This window comes from Stylophora pistillata, chromosome 4 (genome assembly GCF_964205215.1).
Source record: "Stylophora pistillata chromosome 4, jaStyPist1.2, whole genome shotgun sequence".
Taxonomy (NCBI): domain Eukaryota; kingdom Metazoa; phylum Cnidaria; class Anthozoa; order Scleractinia; family Pocilloporidae; genus Stylophora; species Stylophora pistillata.
In genome coordinates, this window is record NC_142522.1 from 24,860,009 (window position 1) to 24,887,000 (window position 26,992).

The 26,992-nt window shown below is 39.7% G+C and overlaps 2 protein-coding genes and 1 long non-coding RNA gene across 4 annotated transcripts; 2 read left to right on the forward strand and 1 right to left on the reverse strand.

Annotated features, from left to right (window-relative positions):
* Window positions 1-28: 28 nt before the first annotated feature.
* LOC111332439 (uncharacterized) lies at window positions 29-6,300 on the reverse strand. 2 transcript variants are annotated; one of them, XM_088756766.1, is made up of 10 exons: window positions 5,812-6,300; window positions 5,085-5,205; window positions 4,436-4,552; window positions 3,924-4,021; window positions 3,392-3,472; window positions 3,092-3,217; window positions 2,678-2,862; window positions 2,206-2,262; window positions 1,594-1,641; window positions 29-1,058 (listed from the first exon to the last, which is right to left on the reverse strand). In XM_088756766.1, the coding sequence occupies exons 1-9, from the start codon at window positions 5,989-5,991 to the stop codon at window positions 1,623-1,625; spliced, it is 984 nt and encodes a 327-aa protein (XP_088612892.1). In that variant the 5' UTR covers window positions 5,992-6,300; the 3' UTR covers window positions 29-1,058; window positions 1,594-1,622. The 2 variants fall into 2 exon arrangements, with proteins under 2 accessions (XP_088612892.1, XP_022793514.1); XM_022937779.2 differs by having other exon boundaries at window positions 2,678-2,770; window positions 5,812-6,294.
* A 116-nt stretch (window positions 6,301-6,416) lies between these two features.
* Window positions 6,417-15,994, forward strand: LOC111332433 (uncharacterized). The gene is made up of 11 exons (XM_088756726.1): window positions 6,417-7,593; window positions 8,573-10,687; window positions 11,944-12,017; window positions 12,127-12,201; window positions 12,400-12,501; window positions 13,129-13,227; window positions 13,556-13,654; window positions 14,283-14,381; window positions 14,476-14,556; window positions 14,659-14,736; window positions 15,312-15,994. Exons 1-11 carry the CDS (start codon window positions 7,242-7,244, stop codon window positions 15,390-15,392), a joined length of 3,255 nt encoding a protein of 1,084 aa, XP_088612852.1. The 5' UTR covers window positions 6,417-7,241; the 3' UTR covers window positions 15,393-15,994.
* A 147-nt stretch (window positions 15,995-16,141) lies between these two features.
* On the forward strand, window positions 16,142-26,726 carry LOC148733005 (uncharacterized). Its single transcript, XR_015999927.1, has 2 exons — window positions 16,142-18,002; window positions 26,273-26,726. It is a non-coding gene; the product is annotated as an uncharacterized LOC148733005 (long non-coding RNA).
* Window positions 26,727-26,992: the final 266 nt, after the last annotated feature.

Genomic DNA, 26,992 nt, shown 5'->3' on the forward strand with positions numbered 1-26,992 from the left:
GGGGGAGAGTCATAAGATACAAAAGCTGTTGACAACCACCTGTTTCTTGATTTATTGATGCTTTTGGCGTATTTCTTCTAGAATATCTTGTATCTTTGTGAGGGTTATTTACAACGAAGACTTATCTTCATTTAAATTGTAAATCATTATTGAAGTATTTATCACTACATGCACCTTTGCACAATCGAATAAAAATTCTCCTCTTTGCAAGCTAAATTTGCGTATGGTACATTCTGCTTTGTCTGTTTTTAAAATCTTTATGATGCTTAGAGGAAAACTGAAAAGTAAAGTCATGAAACAATGTAACAATGAAAAGCATGAAAATGTACGTACTGTCAATTTTTAAACCACTTTTATGAAAAACCACGTCTTTAACCACCATCAAGATGGAACGGAGTGACGCTCACATGGGAGCCTGGTCACTTGGCAAGCCCAAGTATCCTAAAGGGTATTGGGTATAATCCAAATAAATGCCACCCAAGTCCCAGGCCCCCAAAAGAAATAAAAAGTACACAACGGGGAGAAGAAGCATAAAAATTCTATTTGCAAGCAAATATTTCCTTTTTAGAATCAATCATAAATAGCAATGGATGAATTGTCATTTGAGCTATTTTCTTATCATCAAATAAATTTAGGAATTTTCTCCATAGTAGAAACAAGGCTCACAGTCCGTCATTTTCCACCAAGCTACTGTTAGCGACCAAAAAGTGAGACATTATTAATACTGTTGGACATGCAAGTTAACACCCGTCAACCACTGACAATCGAATCCTTCCTCTTATGCCTTTAAACGTCAAAGCTTGCTTTGATCCTCCTTAACTTTAAAATGGGGGAGCATGAAAGACCAAAGAGGATAATATACCGTAAAGAAGAAAAAAATCAATTTTTCTGTATCTGTAGTCTTTGCAGCGAAGTATCTCAGTTATTGCAGGTTTGATACTCTCTCCAGTACGCAATATTTAATAAATACAAATAGTTGTTTCAGCTTCTGCTGGGCCCGATGCGAATACTGAACCATTGGGAGTGAAACAGCATGTATGAATCTCGTCTGTATCACACTAAAGCAGAAAGGAGATAAAAATACAAGTAACAAAATAGTTTGATTCGAGCCAGGGAAGATTTCGTGCAGCATTTAGGAATTAAACTGAGCGATATAAAAACAAGATGTATCAAAGCGATCCTCGCAGTAATAAACCCTACTCATGTAGTAGTTGAAATAAGGCCTGAAATAATTCAGCCCCGTACGGGATCCGAACCCATGACCGCTGCGATACTGGTGCAGTAGGAGGGTCGCGGTTTCATGAAACCGCAGTGCACATTTGTGAATTTCATATATTCGAAATTAATTGATAAAAACAAGATGTTTTGGCGAAGACATTTTAGTGCTATGAAATGCTAAAAGCGGTTGGAAACGTTATATGAACGTAGAATTGAAAGTATGTAATCATATTGGAATAAAATACAGAGAGGGGTGGAACAAAAGGCAATCTTTTTGATAAAAATAATACAAATGCGGAACCGATGTAGAACTAAGTATCCAGGAAAATTTCACCAAATTCACCAGCAAGATCCAATTTGTTTCTTTTCACTTACCTCAAGTTCTTTTAAACACAAGGCAGTTTCTACGTCCCAAACGCGAACCTAAGGTGAAATGAGAATCGAAAAGTGGTTTTCGATTAATGAATTAAGTTATCTGATATCGTATTAATCACTATTTTCGGTTTGTAATTGGTCTACAAAACTTGCAGCACCCTTAACCAATCAGAAGAATGGCAGAAATTTCCAGGGGATTGTTGGCCACTAGCGTTTTCCCGCGCCTTTGGCAGTTTGCTTGTTTTAAAGTTGAATCCTTCGTGGTTCTTTGCGAGATTTGTATTTTAAAAGCGGTAAGATTGATTCTCGACACTAAAATAAAACGCGCATGCTCTCGCGTAAAACATTTCCCCGACACATTGGCGAAACAATAATATTTCTTGGTTAATGATATCCAGTCTTCGAACTCGACTTCGAACACTCTGAGTTACGGTATTTTAAGCAACATTTTGTCGCGAAAAAGAGGGAATTAAAAACAATCTTTTACCATATAAAAGCATACAAAACAAGTAAAGAAAAACTTAGAAATTTAACGCCAAAATCCCAATAATACTGTACTATTGATCACATGGATTTTCAAATGCCAGCAACAAAATTGAAGTGCTTCTTTACCGTTTGGTCATCGGAAGCGGAAGCCAAACGTTTACCATCTTCCGAAAATGAACATGCCTAAAATGAAAGACAGAGAAGTTGCACATGGCTTGTTAAGCCCTTAAAGAAGTTTTTGATGGCAGGTATTTGAACTCGCATGATAAATTTGTTCAACTGGTGGTACTCAAAGCTCTAGACAAGTAACAAAGTTGCATGTTTTTCCAGTAGTCTTCAAATGCTTAGGCAGGGGTTTCATTAAGGACCAGGCACCGGGAAAATTGACCGGGTGTGAGGACGGTTTTGCCCACCTGATTTGACGGTCTGGAGGAAAGTTTATCTTATAAAGAAGTTCAGTTCAAAGAGTTTTGCCTGCCTGTGAAAACCAGTTGCCCCCCTGCAGAAAACATTAATGAAGCCCCTGCTTAGGAGTTCACAAAAGAAGTTTTAAAAAACAATTATAATAGCCTAGGTTAATGGTCTATGAATGGTTCACCTGAACCCAACCAGTGTGCCCTTCCAGTACATGTAACAGGACCCCTGACTGACTGTCCCAAAGTCGTAGAGTACTGTCCCAGGATGCCGAGGCCTAGGAGAAGCATGCAATTTAAGAGATTTAGAAGAGGAGTTTCCAAGAGTGGAATCTCTATGGAAAATGATGTCGATTCCTAAAGGTCCAGTCTGATACAAAGGAAAAGCAAAGAAATGTTACAGAGGCTTCAAGTGAAACACTAAACTCTGAGAATTTTTAGAAGTAAGGTGTTTTACAACGGTGCATTTTCTATTAAAGATACATGAACATGAAAGGAATATAGATTTGCTCAAAAGTGGCATTTAAAAGGGTAAAGATGTGTAACTCAAGACAGAATAAAGGAAAAGCAAAGAGATGTCAAAAGAGTCATGCACTAACCAGTAATCTGTCACACGAAAATGCCACTGCATGAATATTACTTCTGTGTCCCTTCAGACACTTGACATCCATTTTTCCACCTCCAAGTGGCCACAGACGAATTGTACAATCCCAAGAACCTGTTGCCTGTATATCAATAAAAAAAAAATACACATCTGTATTTTTTTTAATTATCAGTTAAAATCAAATTTCAGCAAAGCTTTATCTAGAAAGAAACAATTATTTTGACATATTTAAAATCCTTAATTAATTTTGGTCATCTGATGACGAAATTATAAGGATTCTTAAAAATTTATTTACCACAGTGGAGCTATTGATAGAGAATGCACAGGCCTGTACAACATTACGATGACCATCCAAAACATATGCAGCAACACCAGTCTGAAGGAAATAAGAGATTCACAGATACAGTAACAGCAAGAATCCCACCAATGGAAACCTCTTTTGTTTGCAAGCAAGCTGAATTGGTTATTGTACTGGTCAATTATTAAGAAATCAGTCTGTGCCAGACTTAACAGTTGTTTAATAATATATACCAAACTACCGGGCTGATTCATATGACTATGTCTGTATGTGGCGTGACAATGAAGTGAACAATAAGTGAAGGATCATGCTTGCATATTTTGTGGTTCAAAGTTTTTCCACAGTGTCTGTTTACTATTATTTTTTCAAACTATTTTGGTTTTGTTAATTTTTTTTTTTTATCAGAAAAAGAAAACAAGTACAAGATTAAGGAAATTAAAAATCAAACTAGTTAATAACCAATACACTATTTGAACCACAACACATAAGTGCTAGTACATAAAAGAATTCAAACTAATATCAGGGAAACCTTCAAGTTCCAAACAATTGCTGATGTGTCCCAAGATCCAGAGCACAAATATTCGGAGTCAGGTGAGAAACAACATGTTTCAACACTATGGGTGTGTCCTATAAAAAAAACATTTTTTTCAAATTCAGGTGATTCCTTGAGGATTATATTTTCCGTCAATGATTCTTGAAAATTAACCTTAGCTAGTAAAAACCTTCTCAACTGATCTAAATGCAAATTTCTCTCACAATTATTTATCAAGCCAACAGATGAAATTCCGAATTCTCAGCACTGTAGACTGTATTTATTAAGAAAAACATTGCAGTTAAAAAAGTGAATTGCATCTCTTTTACAAGTAAGAAATAAGAAATGATCTATAACTACTACTATATAATAAAATTACAAAGACGATTACTCTTAAAAATCACTTAAATGCTTCCCTCGCACTCTTAACAATGAAATTGTATGGTCATTAAAAGAGAGAATTAACAGTAATGTTAGACCTTGAGAGTGAAAAGGTCAAGATGACTTACCTTCCAGGCTATAGACCTCTTTCCCAGAGCTACAATTCACAACTTTGACAGTATGATCATACGAAGCAGAGGCAAACAGCTTTCCATCAGATGAAAAACACACACATTTTATTGCACCTATGTGGCCCGGCAAAGAAATCTTCAATAAGAAACTAGCAAGAAACAATCATTTCCACACTTTAACTATAGTAATAAAAGATTTGGTGATTTTGCCAACACACGCACAAGAATTAAGAACAAATAACACTCCTGTATTTGAAAGCAAATTGTTAGAGATAAAAATGCTAATTCTCATATGAGACAAACACTCGTACCAAAAAACAAAAACACTGAATACCCCTTAGCCATCATCAATACCTGCCTCTTATTGTAATTCAAGGTATCAAGGAATACAAATAACCCTTAAACCATTGTGCATTTTAAATCTTATTTAAAACAAAATTTGATCAGACTTATTTTTCACTTTCAAATAAGGATCTACTCAATGAAAATTTTTGTCTCTCTTTAACAGACACTTCTTATAATATTGACCGAGAAGAGAGAAGGAATTGTTGAATACGATTATCATTATGCATGTCAAGCATTACCAATCAGAGAGACATAATAAGCTCCATATGGTTACATAGAGCACTGCATTGTCACATTTCACCTTCATGACTGTCCAAAGTAAATAACACTTTGCCTGTCTTTGTATCCCACAGTTTGACCAGCATATCATCTCCTCCTGTAACAATTCTTGACCAGTCAGAAGAAAATGCACATGTATTCACCTATTAACAGATATTCAGGTTACTGTTTTTAATATACTTGTAAGTTTTCCCTGAGGTGATACTAATTGTAATTTCCCACATAACTTCTTACTGACAAAATCCTTTTTCACTATGAACAAGGTGGTAACAGATTTTACCACAATTTCCCATCTTTTTCCTTTGTTTTTCTTTCCTTTTTGGTGCAATTCTTTCATCATCCTTAAAATGCTACATCAATCAATGCCAGTTGTGCGCTTTTCTCTTCAAGCTTTGTTTCTGTTTTTTTATCTCGCTCTTGAAGAGGATCTGGGACAAGTTTCAACTGTGCTAACTGAACCAGGTTCATACACGTACGTTTTATAAAACTGCTGGGCCCGGTTGTTCAAAGAGCGGATAACACTATCCAACAGACAAATCACTACCCTGCAGATAAGTGTTACCAAAACATACTGTGCTATCCACCCAACAGAGATTTGTTCAGTGGATAGTGTTATCTACCCTTTGAACAACTGGGGCCTGATGATAATTGAAAATTATTTCATTTGATATACAAAAACCTTGTTGCAATTGGTTTAATCACAGATCAATTGATTACTACAGGTAAAGAAGGGTATTTATCACTCATACTTCATCTTTATGGCCGATTAATGACCGGAAATTGACTTTCGTTAACTCTGCTGGTGATACAAAACCATTCTCGTTGTATCCTGCATTATCTTCGTCCTCCAGGCCATCCAGATCAACAACAGTGAGCGAATCTTTCTCATCTCTCCTTTCTGTTTCGAATGATCCTCTTACGTTTGCCATCACTTTTTTTCTTTTTTTTTTTTTAATAGATATCAGTTCTTCATCTAGGACTTGAAAAAAAAAAAAAAAACTTGTGTGCGCAGAGAAGACTTGCCAAAACACAAGACTGAGATCAGTTACATATCACTGATCAGAACCCAAAAGTTTTGTTCTTAGTATCCATATCTGTCCTGTTCAGAAGCAATCTGTAAAGCTAAGATCCCCACACGCGATGTTTTGAGGGTACCAAAATGAAAATAAATCAATTTTCAGAAGCCATTTCCCGATTTCACGCAGTTGCAATCGCATTTCTAACGTTGTTATGCAGAATCCGCCAGGCGGAACTCCAAAGCACCAAAGCGATACTTTGGGGACTAAAATCTAGTGTCCAATATCTCTCCTCCATACGCGTTTTAAATATTTTTGTCACATGTGGGAACATGTGGCGAATTATGCGGCAAGAAATGCTAAGAGTTTACCTTTAATTTTTAGCGCTTTAGCGCGATTGAATCGCTACAAGAAATCCTAACTTTGTTTTCTTAAATCTGCGAGAGAAGATTTTTAATCGGAAGAAATACGCATTTGGTGGGATTTATCTGGCTTCCTGCTGCATTGTCTCGCCTTTCAACAGTGTCAAATTGTGTCAACTTCAAGAGAAAAGCGAGGTCAGGAAAGCTCTTTATCGTGAATTCTCACTGGCTGGTTTGTTGTTTTAGTTACCACAGCTTCCATGTGTGGTTTGTTATGCTTTTCACGCTCGGAAAATTTATTCAATTATTCTAACGATTATTCTTATAATTATTCTGCTGGCAACGCATCGCAGCACCGCATCAAAGACCAGTCTGCATATTATTTCCATATTATTAGGATTGCACGACAGGAAACCGTTTTGCGCGAACGGAAACCTTCTGTTGACATCAATCAAACGACAGTTTTTAAAAACCAATCAGACAGTGCGTTATCAATACCATCTGGTTGATACATTGGCGGTTACGACAAGCTCAAAGGACGGCGTGAATTCCAGTGGTTAAAGAAGACTGGTTAAAGGCATCACGGTGTAGAAGATTTGACGACCCTTTTGGGACTTAACTTCTGGAATATTGTGAGTGGAACTAGCACGAGGAGTTTAGTAATCTGTTAAGCTACAAATTTGGTGTTCTTCTAGTGGATCAATCAATGTAAGATCTGCTGAGAAGCTTACAACTGAAAGTGGCTCTGCTCTCGTATCCGGCTCAACCTCACAGCTTGCTCTAAGTTTTCGTAGCGTTGATATGGCTACAGAAGACCTAAGAATCAATATCAAAGAGCTTCAGTGTGACAGACAGCGACTTTCAGGATTAGTTTTCGAACCTCTTCAAGCTATCAAGGATTTTGTGGCCCGAAACTTAAGGTTGGACGAAGTAGATCACATAGTCTCACTTCTTCGCAACGCTATTCGTAGTGACACGTTGAGAACCGTCACGGACGGCGAAGCTCTGATCGCTGTTCTCAATTTGTATTACGGAAAAGATAATCTACGAGTTGTGCTGCGCCTTTTGCAGAAGATAAATTGTCACGATCTCCTCCAAGTAGTCAGTGATTGGGATAGTAGCAATAACCCGGTGCATCCACGAGTTTTCCAAGGTACGTCATCGTCCGTTTTGTAGCCCTTGTTTATATTTTGACCCGTACGTTATCCGGTAATTTTATTATACAAATGGTGTTATCATGCTCCTTGTGTGTAAATAATTTAAATGGCTTAGACGCTCTCGTGAAATTTTTTTAGATTAGGCATGGCATGAGAAATTTTTCAAATACTACGATCGCCGTGAAAACCATTAAAACTGGCAAAAATAAACACGAGAAAGTGAGAAGGTGTTTACATTATTTGCATTTTTCACGTCCACCTAATGCCCCTAGCGCTGACAGTACTTGAATAAATTAAATGCCCACACGATCGGGTTCTTGAAATTCAATTTTCCAGTCTTACCTTTTGCTTCTATTAGGGAAAACCCCTTTGAGAAATGCAGCACGAAAGACAAAGTGTAGTTCCAAAATGGTGTTTTCTTATTTCCTCTCTGTTGACAAGCCTGGATCATTTCTTTGATTTAAATATAGTTGTAAAAGTTACATTTAAATGCTAATAGTATTAATGTTTTGCTGGTATATACTAATTTTGAATATTCTCGTCGTAGTTATGAATACAATTTGCATATTTAATACATTTCTATGTTTTTCTCATTTTAATTTGAGGAGTAATATGATGTATATCTCATTAGCTGTAGTGGTACCGTAGTAGTGTTACTGAGTATTTTTATGAGTTGCACCATATTTTCAAGAGCCCAAAGGGCGAGACAAAATAGAAACAATGAATAAAAGTAAGTTATTTATTATCCAACTCCCTTATTTTGTGTGCATTTTGTACAAGGGAGGAAAAGCGAAGTATATTTGTACATCAATTCATGTGTGCATCATTTGTACTCTACTAAGTGCAGTTGGATAATAAGAAATGGTAATGTAGTTTTAATTACAGGATTGCAGTAAAATAATATTGAAAAGTTATAAGGAAATAATTTATTTATTGTCTTCTATTTTTTTCTCTTCTTGCCTTTTTTTTTCTCAGAGTGTGGCTACTTTCCATTATGGATTAGGATCAGAAACCATTTTGCATGGTTCTCTGAGAACAAAAAGACAATTTTGCAGAAGATCAGAAGACTTTTCCAAATCCCTGAGATTGCTCAAGGTGACCCTGGCTGGGAAACAGTTATATACATGGGAGTTTCATTTGGTGCATCAGATCTTCTGGTCTATGTATTGGTGCCTGAGTGTTCTCGTAAACATGTACGTTCCTCTCTTGGAAGAACTGATGTGTGTCTCACTATGCAGCAGTTAAGCATAATTGGAATTTACTTTGGACGGAAGACTAGAAGAAATGGTTATGGTGATGACCTTTCCCTTACCAGCTTTACATCCATGAATGAGTCCTTCCAAGGTGACCTTATTCAAAACCATGAAGATCAGCAGATTTCAAATCACTCCAAAGCTACAGGTGAAATAAAGAATGGATGCTATAATGGTAAACAGGAACAAAATCAGAGCAGTTTGGGTAGCCCAAATTTTTCACAATCAGTTCTATCACCAGAAAGAGGGAATGCAAAAGTTGTGCTAGCAAACATGGGTTACATTGATACTGCAGCTCCTGAAGACAGAACAGACTTGCCCATCAGGGTAGTGCGGCCAAAAATAATGTACATTCACCACAATGTCCAGGCTGCCATGGATGTGGAAGATTCACCAATGAATGTTAAAGCCATACCTGATAAAGTACATTGTGTACATGATCAGAGCATTGTAAAAGAAAGACCAAACATAATTGGCGACAATCCACAGAGGTTTAAGGATGACACACTGTCTCAGAGGTCATCTCCAGTTCAATTGGATCGGCATCATTGGAAAAAATATAGAGAGCCAATTCTGGCAAATGAACGTTTGATTGTACCAGAAGTCAAGCAGAGTAAAGAGCTACAGTCTTGGAGCATTCCTGATGAGCTATTCTCCACAACTCAAGACAACACCACCAGTGACAGTCATGGAGATTGGTCACTTAACATTTCCTTGAAAAATGAGAATGGCCAGAAGTTGGAAGACAATGAAAGAGCTGAGAGCAGTAAAAAGAGAACATCTGTTGTAGACTTTTCTTTTGAAGACAGTTATGTTAATGGGGAGAGAAGCTGGTACTCTCAAAGTCCATCTAAAAAATCACACACTGGAACAGCAGCTGTGAATTATGGCAACATGGCGGCAAAATCAGAGGTGATTCCATTAGAAAGAACAACTTCCAAATTAGAAAACACTAAAAAATTCACTTCAACAGCAACATTCCAAGTCAGTGGAAGGCATGGACATAAAAATTTCCAGAAAGAACCTGTGGGTTTTCTGAATGGCAAAATTTATAAGACAGAAGCCGTGCCATCCTTTAATATGAGCCAATCAGATTTTGATGATAGGAGAGTGGTGACTAAAAGTAACCAGAGGATTCAAAGGCAATCGGAGCCTGGTTCCACCTGGTATGAGGATGCAGTTTTAGAGGACTCCTTATACAGATCAATGATTCCTGAACCAGAACCGGAAGACACACGGCAATTTTATCTTGATGAAGATTGCTATCAAGGTAACATGAAACCACAGGAAGAGACTGCTACTCCAATAATTTACTCTGCAAGGACTACAGATGGAAGAGCTCACACCCCAATATACTCCCCTCCAGAAAGTTTTCGTGATGCCCCTGTAAGTGGAAAGCTGGTGATGGTGAAAACTACACTTGTTGATCAACCAAGGCATCAGCCATCCATAGTCTCAAGGGGGCATGACAATATGGTTCAACATGATAGGGAAGACTCACAGAGAGACACTGAGATTCAAAGGGAGTTTCCCAAAGCAACTGGCTTCACATCTGATGGTTTCTATAAGCCTTCAGATCATAGCTCCAGAGAATACAATCAATATAATGATTATAGACCTAAGAACTTACATGAACATTCACAACAGTTTTTAGCTCTGAAGGCAGAGAGTGAAGTGTTGTCAGATTATGATGACAGTGTGTTTACTGATCATGAATATCGAGATGACACAAGTGGAAGATTTGCTGTGGTGCCCCCTCCCTATGTACCTCCACCAGAATACAAAAAGATTTTAAGAAAGTTGGATGGAAAATCAAATGACGATTCTATCAGCACTGGTAAATTCATTCATCGTGTTTTAATATAGTAATACAGGGCCCAGTTGTTTGACAGCCAATTAGTGCTAACCCAGGGTTAAATTTTGATCCAGGTTTCTTTATTTCTCTATTCAAAAGCCTTTTTTATGATGATTGTCCCCCTTCTTTTGAGAGCATCCAATCATCATATTGCAGACAAAAGTAGTCAAACTGAATTTTCATCTAAAGCTTTCATATCTTAAATCAGATTTCACACGAACCCTGGGTTTTCTTAACCCAGCTTTAAACAACGTGGCCCTGTACAGTACTAAACCATGGTTCACAAGTAAGGATTACTTTTGGATTAGGGGAGGGGTAAGTGCACAGTTGCTCAGATACCAACATTGATTCCACTACCCCTCTCCTGACCCAACAATAGTCAACTGATAACAAGTAAGGAGTAATTTTGGATTAGGGGAGGGGTAAGTGCACAGTTGCTCAGATACCAACATTGATTCCACTATCCCTCTCCTGACCCAACAATAGTCAACTGATAACAAGTAAGGAGCTAATTTTGGATTAGGAGAGGGGTAAGTGCACAGTTGCGCAGATACCAAGATTGATTCCACTACCCCTCTCCTGACCCAACAATAGTCAACTGATAACAAGTAAGGAGTAATTTTGGATTAGGGGAGGGGTAAGTGCACAGTTGCTCAGATACCAAGATTGATTCCACTACCCCTCTCCTGACCCAACAATAGTCAACTGATAACAAGTAAGGAGTAATTTTGGATTAGGAGAGGGGTAGGGGGGCAGTTGCTCAGATATTGCCATTGATTCCTTGACACAAGTTACAGTACATTGTTTAACCCTTTCACTCCCAAGATCTGATCAGTAATTAATTCTCATTACTCTCTGCTATACAATTTTTATTTTGTGAGTTTGGGGAATTTGGTATTGGATCAACCGATGATCCCCTTCTTGATATTCTTCTATATTCTCTTCACTTGTCTGCTTGATATTGTATTGATGTTGTAAGGAGAAATTCTCTCCTGATCACTCATGGGAGTTAAAGGGTCAAAGGCATGTGTACGGTAACAAGACGAACATCTAACAGTTCAATTTATTTTGCTGTACATAGTAACAAAATACATGGTGTACATGTATATCTGTATTGTGCATTCAATGCCTTAGGGGCCAATTCTCTGAGATTTGGAGACTAATGTGATACTTTAATACACAGTTGAATGAAATATCAAAGTTTTATATAGTGGTAAGCTAATGTCTTATTATTTTAGATACACATAGTTCAGATCATGTTCACAAGAGTCCTCTCCTGTCAGCTGCAAGCATAAGTTCAATATACAAAGAGGTGAGTATGTTTTCTCAGTAAGAGATATATGCAAATTGTATTAATTATTGAACATGTACGTTTTCACTTAAGCATACTAGTTATTAATTTAACGTGGTTTGATTTGCAGAAAGAAATGTTTCTCAGCAGAGAAGAATTACAGATGAGTATAAAGGGGGCTGAGGATAAAGAAGTAGAAAAACAGGTTAGTATGAGTATTTAAATTTTTACTTTTAAAGTGAAGTTCCATTGATGCTTTTTACCCCCCCCCCCCCACCCCTCCGCTGTTATCCCTCTCCTCCAAATTTTTCGGAAAGTAGTAGTGATACATACCCTATTTACCCTATTAAGACTTAAGAAGCCGAGAAGTTGCTTACTTGCTGGGATATGGTTTTCATTTTAGATGGAACTTTGTAAAGATCTCATGGTTGCTGCCAAAGCAGGGGATGAGGACGAGGCTAAGAGAACCATTGACGAAGGAGTTGATATGAATTATCAAAATGAGGTGCAGTGCGTGTCCATGTAGCTTCTTGACTTGTGATTGCTGTTTGTATGAATGAGCTCAGTAAATAAAACAGTTTCCTTCCGTGTGTAACACAATTTTGACCATTCAGAATAGTGGGAAAAAATAACTTAGAGCCAACGAGAACTCTGTTGCAGTTTTTCATCCGGCTTGTTGGGAAGCCTTGGCGCGATTTTTCTTTTCTTTTTTTTTTTTTTTTGACCCATGAGCCATACTTGACCGATCTAGTGGTCATTTTATTCAATGCCCTCAAAATTGAGAGGCCTAAGTTTACTGCACAACAAGTATCCGCAGAAAATAGTAGTTGGCTGTTCGTTTACACACAAATGTACAAATGTGGGTAAATGAAGAGATTTACATCGAACCTTCACATTACACACGGTCACGAAATTGAAGGGATGAAAATAAGTTTAATGCCATCAGTTTCAAATAGATTAATAGTGATTTCAATAACAACTCTCAGTGGTTGAGTTTTTCCTCATTTTCCAAATTGCAAAGGTAGGAACTCTTGAAGGTAGCGAGGCTTTTGTCTTATCGTGGCTCAACCCAAGGCTGTTCAAAGACTCTCAGTAAGAAACTTAACCATTGACAATCTTTCTCTGTTTGCAGTTTGGTCAGTCTGCAATGATGGTTGCCAGCTGGGAGGGGCATCTTGGAATCGTAGAAGCCTTGCTAAACGATGGCGCTGATCCTAATTTACAAGACGGGGTAAGATTCTACGTTACAGGTTCTGAACTTTTAATTTTTTTCCTGTGGGACAATTACATGTTATAGGGCTCTGCCCTAGTGGTTTAACTGCAAAGTTTCAAAAAAAAAAAAAAAAAAAAAAAACATTTGAAATTATTCAGTGATAAACAAGAGTATCAGTAGAGAACGTAGAATTGTGATGAAGTTTTTAAACTTATGATCTTCTTGACGTTGGGAAAGGTAACGTGATTTGTAATCGATGCTTACCTTCTTATAAAAGTTAAATTAAAATGAAAGAAAGTGGTGTTCGAAAGGTAATACCTATCTGGCCGTTCCCGTTTCCTTATAGTATGGTAAGACAGCTCTGCACGAGGCGGCCATCAGTGGACAACATGCTATTGTTCACCGTCTCATCCCTGGTGGAGCGAACGTCAATCTGGCTGATGAGGTGTGTATATTAATTTTATTTCGAGATCACGCACAGCAACATTTTCTTTTTATGTATATACCTGCACACTGTAGGAAACCCTCAGTGACAAGCCTTCGTTCCCAGACATGAATGATTTCTAGGGCTTTCTGTACTGTAAATGTGAAGATTTTCTTTAAGGAAACCTTTATTTTAAGAATACCTTCATCTAAGGGACATAAATTTCGATAAACTTTGTGTCAGTCACCTTGAATGAAGGAACACCAATATTGAAAGGAAACCGTACTTAGGGTTTCCTCGTAATGAAGTTTCCCCTGTTAGTGTACAACACTTTACCCTTCAGTGCTCTTTCTATCAATGTTGCGCTCCAAAACGAAGAACGTATTTTCGAAAAAATGCTCGCCATGACTTGAATAAGAGTGCTGCATCGTGGGCTCGAAAAAACATAGGCGAAATCTAAACGAAAATTCGGGGTTGAACTTGATTTCTTCCCCACGCCAACCCCTGACCGACTTATAAGGTACCTCTACCCCTACCAAAGGGCTTTGCATCCTCTTGAAGATACTTGCAGTTGTTGTTTTTTTCTGTCCCGCACTTGTGACATTAAACTTCTTTATTCTTTAGGTGACTCACTCTGTTCTTCCTACAGGAAAAAAGAACCCCTCTCCATTATGCCGCCATGAGAGGCAAGAGACGAATAGTAGAGGTTCTGTTGCTGTTTGGTGCGAATGTTTCGCTTCTCACAAAGGTAAATTGTGGACATTTATAAGTATTTTTTATCGTTTTAGTTTCTTTTCAGTATAATAACTGTATTTATTTTGTTCCTGCTTTGACTTGTCAAGGACGGGGAATCTGCAATTGAATTGGCCTATTGGTACCGCCATGACGATATTGTAGCCTTGTTGCAGTCCACTGGCGACAAAGTGAGTATGTTACACTGCGGACGGATTTTTTCCTTAGCTTATAACAAATCTCATCATGTTCTTGAGACTGATCCATGAAGGTTCCTTTTAATGGTATTGCAGAGAACCCGTAGAGAAATGGACAGTCTGATACGAAAACAGAAGATCCGCTCTGCAGCATCTTTACCAAACTTGTCCAAGGTCAGTCGGAGTTATTGTATCACCCAATCCTTTCTCTATCGCGTCTTCCAGCATCGCTCTTTGTTCAAACTTCCCTCAAGATGTTTTTACCCATGTGCAACTCAGGATGTCGTAGCGAGATACGCTGGGAAGACATGCTTCTTGTTTTTCGTCTCTCGTCCCTTGAGGGGAGCAAACATACTGGAGTCTCGTATAATAACAAAAAATGGGGACTTCTGCGAACATCTGCTACCTCTGTCAATGCCTTGATTACCTCACACTTTGATTCAAATATTTTGCAAACTTGGCACAGTTGAGTGCCACTCGAAGGTCATTGGAAAAGTGAAATAAACAGATGGGTCACCATGATTGTTTGCGGTATGCATGGCTGTTATCCTGAGTGGTCTTTACTTAGTTTCATCGGTGTTTCCGAGCATTTATCACTGATGAATGCTCGGAAATTGTTACTCAATCGAACACTATTTACTGTGGGTCAGCTTATTTGTCTTTTCTCCTCAAACCTTTCTGGAGGTTGTCTCTTTTTCTAGGCACTACTAACTAGATACTCTTGTACCGTGTTCTACGTTATTTTTTAGGCGTCATCGATGAAAGAACTCTCCCGAGCCAGGAGCCGTCCTGATCTGCGCAAAAAGAAATCTGTTTGCCCCATCCAGTAAACTCGCATAACAGCCGTTTACCGCATGGCTAGACCGTGATTTTTAGCTGGGATCGAAGCTCCAGTGTTCGTTAGGTTTTCTCAAATCTTACGCTTCTAGATCTGGAAGAAATTGTTTCAATTCCAACAAAATTTGGGGGCAACGAGTTTAATTTACACTTACGATGTGATACATACATTTTTTTTATTTTCATCGTACCACTGGTTACATGTTTGTATAGGTATGGGTTCTTACAGAGCTATTCTCGAACAAGGGTGTGAATTGTAACTAAGGGAAATTCACCATCGATTTAGCGCAGTAAATAGTTTTTTACAATGTTTTACGAAGCAGATGGCTCTTTTTAAGGAATTTTGAATGTGTTAGAGTTTGTTTCACGTATTTTTACAGATTTTAAATCAATTTATGAGATAGTTCTAGGTATCTGATAGTTTTATAACCGTGGGCTAAAGTTAACACTTTTGTATTGGATAGATTTAAAATTCTGTAAGGTTGTCTATGATCATTTTATGTAGATTTGTAATTTTCTGAGGTTTTTCTGAATATTTTTCTGTAAATTGGAAACGGGTCAGTTATAAAGCTAATTAAAATGATTTCCTGATTGAGGCAGTTTGCGGTTATTATTAGAGAGCTTAAGCACCAGACGTTCTTGAGGTCACGAACGCCTACCGGAAGTCATTAGAGGAACTATGTACATACTGCGCATGTCATGACGTTCGCGTGGCCACGTCGCAGACGGCAGAACGCCACTTTTCAGGTTGAAGGTAGGACGCCACAAAAATATGCTGTTATTTTGTTTATAGGAGATAAATTATTGTCTGAAAACCTTAAAAAGATCTTCTGCTTTTCATTAAGTGATTAAAAAACGTTTTCGTAGCGCGTAAAGTGGTTTTTGCTTAATCGATAGATTAAACGGGATTCGACAATGGCAGACAATCTTCTCGCCAAGTCTGGGTGAGTTAAGTCATTTGATTTCATGTCCATTTGAATCATCAAATGCAGAACTAAGATTTTTTTAAACCGGGTTTAAGCTTATCATAAATTAGTTTGAGCGATAATTTAGAATTAAGACACTTAAGCGACAATTAGATACAATAACAAGGTGCAAAATGAGATAGATGATTGTCTTTCTGCATCGGTTGTATTTTGTAACTGCACATTGTATAACGTATGCATGCCTGTTAGGTTTTGAGCAAGCGACTACAAACATAAGATTAACAAATCTCGCTGTGGTTAACGAATTTAGAAAAAGAGAAATGGTCCTCTAGGCATCCAGATCATGCACTGAGAACTTCATGCTCAGTCGTTTGTACGCATTGTTTACACAACTATGAAGTGGTAAATTTCAAGTCGCCTAATAAATATGAAAGACGAATTATTCATTCTGTCAAGAGAGTGGGGTAAAGAAACTTATTCCCTTGCTCATTAAGGTCATATCTCTAGCATCTTTTAGCGAAGACATGTTAACACGGGTAGAAGTCACTGTCTGAAAAACGTCGACTGCTTAACCTTCCTATTTCGCACCAAGAACGAAGGCCTCGATCCAGTCTTACGCGGCCTCTCTGCCGTTCGTGTTGTCAAAAACGTCTAGTGCTTAAGCTCTCTATTATTATCATTAATATTATTTTATGCTATATTGCTAGTAGCGAGAGTAATTTTCGCCTGCGTTCGAATGAGCCATCTCGTTTTCCATCGAAACCTCATCCCGCCGTTACTTTATTTGAAAAAATGAATGGAACCAAGAGAAACCAGCGCTTAAGCTCAGACACACAGCTTAATTCGAAATCCGCATCATGAAGTGTCTAGGAGAATTGCTACGCTACCTACATCAGCTCTAGAACGTGGATGGGTTGCTAGTTCATGGTAGTGAACTCCCCTGCGCCACTCGAAATTTCTTTTCCCCGACAGATAACGGGTACCCGCTTATACTCTTGGGTACAAGAGATGATTTTTAAGTGATCCACAAATTGATCCTCAATGACTGCTGGACGCCCAAATGACGTTTCATTCAGTGTATGTCAAAAACTGTCTTCCCGCATGTGTCCCTTAGCTTCCTGTCTTCCTGTGCTTGACGCCTAAGGGAAAAGGATACCATTTCCAGTTGGATTGCATAAGAATTACTTTGATGCACTTAGCAGAAATATTAATGAGTGGCAAGAAATGACCACGTGTTTCCGCGAAGTTTCCACGTTTTCATTGCGGACAATAAAAACTCACGTCTGACCGGGAGGAAGTTGGGAACGAAAACTATCTCAAGATGGCGGATGAAGTGAATGGTTTGAATATATAGAACCTTATCGTGTGGTTTGTTACCAAACTCTGGACAGAAACGGGGTTCACGTTATTCTTTTTCAAGGTTATGGCTCTCTTTTGGTGATATCTGAAAGCTACGAGCGACGAAAATCATCATAACGATCGGAGAGCCCGTTTCAAGCTCTGTATGACATAATACAGGAATAATAGTGTTATATGAAGTAGTTTTTGGGGCTTCCCCAGAATGCCTCAGGAGTTATTAAACGCATGGTTCGGTTTACTGTCGTTTGTAGTGATAAACATGGTGTCAGGAGTGAACAAGTTCAAGAAAAACGTTCATTAACAGTAGAAGATTGCGAGGTGAGCGATTTTATGTAAAGCCAGTTCGCTGTTGCAGTATTGCAGCGCTCTACGCACCTAACATGTGCTTTCGAAAGCACCAGAACTGTGAGTACAAAGCTTCTTTTCATCATGTCAGTCTATACCATACCGCCACCGCCGCCTATGAATGTAAAGGACGGTGTTTCACCCAATTGGAAATTGTTCCGACAAGCATGGGAATATTATGTTACTGCCACTGAGTTAAACAAGAAGTCTAAGGCAGTTCAGGCAGGTGCACTATGTAGCATAATGGGTTTGGAGTGTGTGAAAGTAATGAATAGTCTTACTACTCTAACCGTTGAAGACAGGAGTGATCCTGCGAAGATTTTGACCGCCTTACGCAACCATTTCATGCCTCAAAAACATTTATTGTTTGAAAGAGTCAAGTCGATTTGCCAATTAAACGTAGCATGAAACTGTTGATCAGTATGTTGTGAGACTGCGCCACCTAGCTGAATCTTGCGAATTCGAGGGTCTCTGCGAAAGTTTAATCCGAGATAGAGTAGTTATCGGTACCCGAGATTCAGCTACTCGTGACAGGCTACTTAGGGAACGCCCAGTCCCCAATTTAACAAGATGCATAGAGGCCCTAAGTGCCAGCGAATTGTCTAGAAAACACAAGGAGCAGCTTAAAGATGCAGTGAGTGATCCGCATAGTATCGTACACGCAGCAAACAAACGAGGTATTGGAAATAGAAAGCAAAGTCGACGTAATCGAGGACATGAATCAATGCAAAGTAACCAAGACAAAGCAAATGCAAAGCAATGCAAGTTTTGTGGCACCAATCACCCTTACGATAGAACTAAATGTCCCGCCTCAGGAAAAACTTGTCGTAAATGTGGCAAACAAGGACATTTTGCCGCTAAGTGTCTGGAAAAGAAACGTGTCTCAAGTGTGCCAGCCAACAAGGTACATCACACAAGTGTAACACCAGGATATGCAGAGGGTGGCGAGCCAGCATGTGAGACCGCATCTGACTCTGATGAGTCTATTTTTGTCACTAACGCGTTGGAGTTATTAGCAGAAACATCCTCTTTCATGGTACCACTCACACTTCAAACTGAGTACAGCCCTATCATCACAACTCAAGTAGATACAGGGGCAACATGTGCTATGTCATATACCGACCTCCTAAATCTATTGCACAGTGGGGAAGTCGAGTTGGACGCCCCTGGTGGGAAGATAAGACTCTACGATGGACGTGTGGTTGAGCCATTGGGATCTTACACCTTCTCAGTCAGCTTGAACAGTGGCTCCAAATGCGAGATATCCTTTGACATCTCGGTAAATGCTCCTTGGCCTATCGTAGACGGCAACACGTGCATCAAGCAAGGTTGGATATGTTTAGGACCAGACCAGTCCATTCACTCATTAAACAGTGAAAATTACGAACCCCTTTCATTTGACAAACTCATGAGAGATTTTGAAGATGTGTTCACTGGCCTGGGTTGCCTTCCGGGGGAGTATGACATAGAGATCGATCCAGACATCAGACCAGTTGAACATACTCCCCGACGTGTGCCAGTAGCACTCAAAGCAAAACTTAAGGAAAAGATCGATGAGATGGAAAAGCAAGGGATTATCGTCCAAGAAAACAAGCCGACCGATTGGATAAGCAACTTGGTAGCAGTGCAGAAACCAGGAAAGTTAAGAGTATGCATAGACCCTCGAGATCTAAATCGAGCTATCAAGAGGCCAAAGTACCAAATGCCTACAGTCGATGAAGTTTTGCCAATGCTAGCCAAGGCTAAAGTATTTACTATCTTGGACGCAAAGGAGGGCTTTTATCAAATAAAGCTAGGCAAAGAAAACTCCTCGGCTTACTACATTCTGAACCCCATTTGGTAGGTACCGGTATGTACGAATGCCACAAGGTATCAGCAGCGCACCAGAAGAATATCAGCGTCGTCAGAAGGAAGCACTTGGAGGTCTCAGTGGTGTAGAATTCATTGCAGACGACTTTCTGTGTTATGGCAGTGGAGAAACTATTGAAGATGCCCTAAAGGACCTTGACAGCAATTTACTAAACTTGCTGTATCGTGCTCGCAACATGAATTTGAAGTTAAACAAGAAGTTGAGGTTGCGGCTAGACCAAGTCACTTATATGGGTCATTCGTTCGCATCTGAAGGTCTTAAACCAGATCCCATGAAAGTGGAGGCCATTGAAAGCACGCCCCGACCAGACGACAAAAAAGCAGTCCAACGTCTTCTAGGATGTATCAACTATCTTTCCAGGTTAAGGCCAACAATTTCAGAAGTGTCTGAACCACTACGCAAGCTAACCGAGAAAAATACTGTGTCTGTGTGGGAAAGTCAGCAAGAAGAAGCATTCCAAACCATCAAGAATATGATCAGCTCGACACCAGTGCTCAAATACTATGACGTAGCCAGTGAAACCACTATCCAATGCGATGCATCAGAGTCTGGCCTAGGAGCCACAAATCTTCAGAACGGACAACCTGTGGCATTCGTATCAAGGTCATTGTCAGTTGTAGAACGCCGATATAAGGTAAAGTCTGTTTAAGAGCCTAGTGGCCCATTAGGCCGGTGCTTAACTCCGGTTTCTGTAGCATGAAGCGACTAGGAGTATTTCTACTCCCCCCTGGATGGGATGCCAGTCCATCGCAGGGTTAACCCCCAGCATTAAATTTGCCGGTACCCATTTATACACCTGGGTGAAGAGAGGCACTGTGAGAGTAAAGTGTCTTGCCTAAGAACACAACACAATGTCTCGGCCGGGGCTCGAACCCGGACCACTCGATCTGGAGTCGAGCGCAGCAACCATGAGGCCACCGCGCCTCCACAGAACGCCGATATGCACAAATAGAAAAGGAGTGCTTGGCGATAGTGTTTGCATGCAGCCGTTTCAATCAGTATCTGCACTGAAGAGAATTAACGATAGTGGAGACAGACCACAAGCCACTGGTCCCAATATTCCAGAAGTCGCTACACTCCGCACCAAAACGGCTGCAACGGATGCTCCTTCGACGACAAAAGTACAATCTTCATGTTAAGTACCTTCCTGGATCACAGATGTACATTGTTGATATGCTAAGTAGAGCTTACCTCCAAGCTGATCCCAGCCAACATGAAAACATCCCAGGGTATCAGATCTTTCAGCTCAGCCAGGAGCAATTGTTGTTTCAAGAGATTGCCAACATCAATCAAGTTCATTACATGCGTCTATCAGAAGGCACCCATCCGCAGATCAAACTATGCACAATCACAGATGCCACATTGCAAAGTCTCATGAACATGATTATGACAGGTTGGCCGCTTACTAAAGAGGAAATTCCAGTTTGTATCCGCCAGTATTGGAACAACAAAGAAGAGTTAACAGTTCAAGACGGAGTCTTGTACAAAGGAATGAAAGTGATTGTTCCTGCTTCTATGAGACCTCAAATGATTGCAAGAGCTCATTCCAGCCACCTTGGGCCTGATGCCTGAGCACGTCGAGCACGTGATGTGTTATTCTGGCCAAGCATGGCAGACCAAATCAAAGATCAAGTGCAGAATTGTGAAGTTTGCAACGACTTCTTAGCTAGACAACAAAAAAAACCGTTGATGACCCACAAAATTCCTGAAACCCCTTGGTCAAAGGTTGGACAAGATCTCTTCACCCTCGGTGATGAGAACTATTTAGTGACTGTTGATTACTTCAGCGATTACTTCGAGCTTGATCTTCTCAGTATCAGATACTACTGCAGAATCAGTGGTAAATGCAACCAAACGCCACTTTGCACGTCACGGCATTGCTGACATGGTAACAGATAATGGGCCGCAGTATTCCAATGCACATTTTGCCAAGTTTACTCGTGAATGGGAATTTCAGCACACTACAAGTTCACCATTACATAGCCAAAGCAATGGAAAAGCCGAGTCTTTTGTCAAAATTGCAAAGAATCTAGTAAAGAGGGCAAAGCGAGGTAACAAAGACCTCCAGATGTCCTTGCTCGAGTGGCGCAACACACCTGACAGTAATGGACCGGGCCCAGTCCAAAAATTGATGTCTCGAAGGACTAGGACTACCATTCCAACAAATGTAGCATTGCTGAGGCCAGAGGTCATAGATGACAAACATGCAAACATGCAAAATCATTGCCCGAGCTCCAAGTGGGAGAACCAGTAAGGCTTCACCTTGTAAATCCTAAAGTACCCTGGGAGAAAAGTTCATGTGTGGCAAAAGTTGGGCCACGCTCCTTTCTTGTTGAAACAGAGAGCGGAAACCTGTACAGACGGATAGATATAGATATAGATCAATTTCTATAGCGCATTTCCATGTAAATGCTCTAATGCGCTTTACAACACTGTGCGGGGGACTTTTCCAGACTGCCGGCGGCAGTTTACAATTAATAAAGGAGAAATTTTTACAGATGCCCCCTCCCCCCCTTCCCAGTAAACAGGCCAGACCACATCACAGTAATCTCGTGATGTGGGTTCTTTAACGTCCCTTGCCGAAATTAACTAATTGATAGGTGCAGGAGACGGGACCTCCGGCTTTACGTCCTATCCGAGAAGACGAAGCAATGTGAGTGAAGCGTCTTGCTTAAGGACACAACGTCAAGCCCCAGCCAGGACTTGAACCCGGGCCATCTGACCTAGAGTCCAGCGCACTGACCACTGGACTACTCACGCCTCACGGAATCGTAAGTTTATTCGTCAAGATCCTAGCCAAGAGCAGGCCTCACTAGATATCAGTGGCACAAATCCGTCGAGTCAGCCATCACCCAGTGCAGGGTCATTAGCCAATTCATTAACAGATGCCATGGCAGATCCTCCTTTGAATCAGGCACCAACTATGAGACAGATTCGTGGAAGTCCCCAGCTAAAGTCTACTGCAGAAGCGATTGTGACTTCGCAACCACAACAGACTGTTGTTACTCGAAGTGGTAGAATTAGTGTGCGCCCTTCCAGGTTGGATGACTTTGTCCCCTAGATACAACGAACTTTGAACTTTGAACATTGGTTGAGTTACTACTACAAAAAAAAACATTTTGGTCTTTCAATGTTGAGTCAGCTCTGTATGATCTTATTTCACATTCTATTTCACGTTCGCCCCTCATGTTTTATTGTTACAGAAAAAGGGAGATGTTATATGGAGTAGTTTTTGGGGCTTCCCCAGAATGTCTCAGGAGTTATTAAAAGCTCGGCTTCGTTTACTGTCGTTCGTCTCCTTGAGTATTGCCATCTTCTATAGTGATAAACAAATAGTACACAGTTTGCACACCAGAGGTAAGGGAAGCTTAGAAACTTCTTATTATGAAGACAGGTTCATACCTGTAATAAGTCGGCTATTCCAGAATTACTGGAAGAGTAAGCTTTTACCTGATTGAATGGGGAACTGTTACGCTTTTCTTAATTGCCTTGAGAAAGCCTATTTGGAACACTGTAGCTAAAGTACATTCGAAGCACTCTAATACGGACACAGTAGGTACAGAGCTATGTCTTCATGTAAGGGAGTTACCCATATTACAAAGGTCACTGACATGACTTTTTAAGAGTCCACTGACTCTCTTATGGCTCTTCTTAATTGTCTTCAGAAGCCTTTTTTGGGTGTCACGAAAGCTAAGACCTAAGTATGGAGGGGAATACTGGACAAAATTGTTATTAGATCGTGTGCGGTGAGGCATTATATCGTACTGCATGGTTATGTAGCCAGAGGTACTATATCGTACCCGGTATGTTGTCTTATCGTAATGGCGATGCCATTATGTCTTACCACATGCTGCTATATCGTGCCCGCTAATGCTACATCGTATCCGGTGTGTTGTTGTAACGTAGCAGAGATGCTGTCTCATCGTACCTGATAATGCTATATCCTAGTCGATAATGATATATCGTACCCGGTGTATTGCTACGTCGTAGCAGTGATGCCGTTTCGTCGTACCATAGGCTGCTATATCGTATCCAATAATGCTATATCGTAACCGGTGATGCTTTATCGTACGTCTAACTGGTCAGCGGCTTACAGTGAAATTGGCGCGAAACTGATATCACGTGTTGTAGATCGAGATAGTTCTCGATTTTTACTTCTTTTGAAACGCGGTGTTGGACAAGTAGAGATTTTTAGCTTAGTGTGTTTCTTTCCTCTAATCTATTGATATGTCAGATCAAGATCTCATAGCAAGAACCACATCTATTTTAAGAAACGAATTAACAGAGCTAGAGGCCACTTTAAATTCAAATAGGACCAATAATAACATTGGTGACCTGCATGGTGCAAGTGTCGGCTTATCGGCCATTCGCGATCGCGAACGTGCCTCGGATAACTTCAGGTGAGTAAATAATATGTCATTTATGAAGCTTAAGCTGAAGGTTCTTTATTTATGAAAAAGAAAATTGTAGCCTGCAGAACAAGCGTAATTTTTTGCCGTCTTTAGGCATACAGGCGAAGCTTTCTCTTCCCCTCGCGCGCCACTCGCGTTTGGCATTCGCCACGCTTTGGCCTCTGTTCACCTAAGACGCTAAAAAATTACGCCTGTTCTGTAGGCTACAATTTTCTTTTTCACAAATAAAGAACCTTCAGCATAAGCTTCATAAATGACATATTATTTACTCACCTGAAGCATCACCGGTTACGATGTAGCATTATCGGGTACGACATAGCAGCCTATGGTACGAGGAAACGGCATCACTGCTACGACGTAGCAATACACCGGGTACGATATATCATTATCGACTACGATATAGATTATCAGGTACGATGAGACAGCATCTCTGCTACGATACAACAACACACCGGATACGATGTAGCATTATCGGGCACGATATAGCAGCATGTGGTAAGACATAATGGCATCGCCATTACGATAAGACAACATACCGGGTACGATATAGTACCTCTGGCTACATAACCATGCATTACGATATAATGCCTCACCGCACACGATCTAATTACAATTTTGTCCAGTATTCCCCTCCATACCTAAGAACTAAGACCCCTTGAAAACTAAGACCCCTCGAGACCTAAGACCCCTCAAAAGCTAAGACCCCTCGAAACCAAAGACCCCTGGAAAGACTGGTTCAGGATTGTGGTTTTCGCGCTTGAAAAGCACTTCAAAACTAAGACCCTGTTTGAATTCATGGCCAATTATAGTGCAATTAAGTTACCCAACAATTGAATACAGTTTGAGTCACGACTTTTGAGAATTTCACAATAGTTCAATTCAGTCCTCAACACTTAGTTACTTACTGTATATGTTAAAGAATTCTCTTCATGTGCCATGTTTTGAGCGAAAGGCCATTCTGACTATCATGCTAGAAAATTTTGCTTTTGCAACAAAGAAAAAATTAGAAGACCCCTGAAAAATGCATTCTGAACATCAAGCACTGTTAATGGCCCCTGCGATTCAGTAGTTTGTTTCCCTCTTTTAAAGCTGTGGTACGTCCATCGCATGGTTGGTTGCTTGACGGCTGTGTGGGTTTTCAATATCTTCCAATGCTATTTATATATCATTGATGCAAATTGTAATTCACACCAGGCCGAACATTTTCCTGAAAAAGGTCTGCCCTGAAATACGAATTACCCATTTACCTCAATATCCAAGTGACATTGGATAATGTGACTCCATGGCTGATTGTATTTAGAAGGGATGGTAAGACCCAAAAATCAACATTTGGTCATACATGCCGCAAGTTCTAAATATGCAGATATGATGGTCTAATCAAAGTTCATGTAACTAATGACCCCATTGATCCGGCTAAAGTTTTTTTGCACCACAGAAAAGGACTTATGACAAGGTGAGAACTGACCTTACAAATCACAACATATCCAACATATCAAACGTGCCAAACATATTATGGAAAGTTACAAAAACTCTACCATGGGAAAGAAGATGAACTGAGCTGGTCATGAATTGTTGTCATTTAACACTTTACTGCTCAAGAATACTTGAAGAATACTACCGGATGTCACACGTGAGAGCTGCGATCAGAAAAGCTTATCCCGGCAAAAAATTGCGTTTAAAGGTTCCTGAAAATTGAAAACGGGCAACTTATACTAGCAGAATATGTTAAAACAGCCTTTTGCTTGAAACGTATACATCAAAAGCATTCTCTGCTGCGTTGACGTAAGGCACTGTTAATTATGTACTTGGTAATTCAGGCCCTGTCCACACTAATGCATGGTGAATTTTATTTAATGAGGAAAGAGAAACAGAAAGCTCACTTTTTCTTTCTGAATTAAACAGACGGTGTAAATTTAGCAGTGAAAAGTTTACTTATCTATATTCAACATTTAATTTTGCAGCTCAATAGCCTGCGTGTAATCACCTCAAGTAAAATTCACGATCTCCCAAGTTGTAGCTCCTCCAGATTGTAAAGATCACCTTGGCTTGGGCGTAAAACATGCACAAGAGTACACAATCCTGGCTTAAAATCAATGACATTTTGAATTACCAGTTATGTAAAGGACATGAACACCAAATTAGTAAAGTTGCCTGTCAACTGATTATCCCTCTTTCCGTAAAGGAAATGTGCAGTCAGTTTTTTTGAGTTGAAGAGTTGCCATGTGGAAGCTTTTCTAGAAATAATAATTTTACAGACTCAACAGCAAGATTTTTGCATTGTTTTTATCCAAACAATTCTGCAAACTATTTAATAGGCAAATGAGGAACATGCTTGTTTACATATGCTTATCTAAATGAAAGAAGGGTTGGGATAATTCAAGAAAATTATGTAAACTTTTGGGAATTCTCCCAACCTTTCAGATGGCTTGCCCTGCACTGACTGGCCAACTATGTTTGACTGCTTGGCAGACTTAGACTGATTAATTGACAAACTGAATGACAGAAATGCTCTAGGTGATTAGCAGAGTAGGTAAGTGACTATGTGACATTGTGAGTGACTTTATGTCATCATAGACTACCTGACTAACAGTCTGACAGACCGACTGTCCAACTGATTGACTTATTGACTGATTGGTCAATGGACTGATTGATGAATTATCTGATTGAATGAATACTTGACT

Excerpts from the sequence above, each read along its gene's own strand:
- LOC111332439 (XM_022937779.2), bottom strand. The coding sequence starts at position 5,991 with ATGGCAAACGTAAGAGGATCATTCGAAACAGAAAGGAGAGATGAGAAA. Across the intron at positions 2,771-3,091 it reads TTTCGTGTGACAGATTACTG|GCCTCGGCATCCTGGGACAG; the intron begins GTTAGTGCATGA and ends TGCTTCTCCTAG. Across the intron at positions 1,642-2,205 it reads CCGCTTCCGATGACCAAACG|GTTCGCGTTTGGGACGTAGA; the intron begins GTAAAGAAGCAC and ends ATTTCACCTTAG.
- LOC111332433 (XM_088756726.1), top strand. The coding sequence starts at position 7,242 with ATGGCTACAGAAGACCTAAGAATCAATATCAAAGAGCTTCAGTGTGAC. Across the intron at positions 12,018-12,126 it reads TAAGTTCAATATACAAAGAG|AAAGAAATGTTTCTCAGCAG; the intron begins GTGAGTATGTTT and ends TTTGATTTGCAG. Across the intron at positions 12,202-12,399 it reads ATAAAGAAGTAGAAAAACAG|ATGGAACTTTGTAAAGATCT; the intron begins GTTAGTATGAGT and ends TTTTCATTTTAG.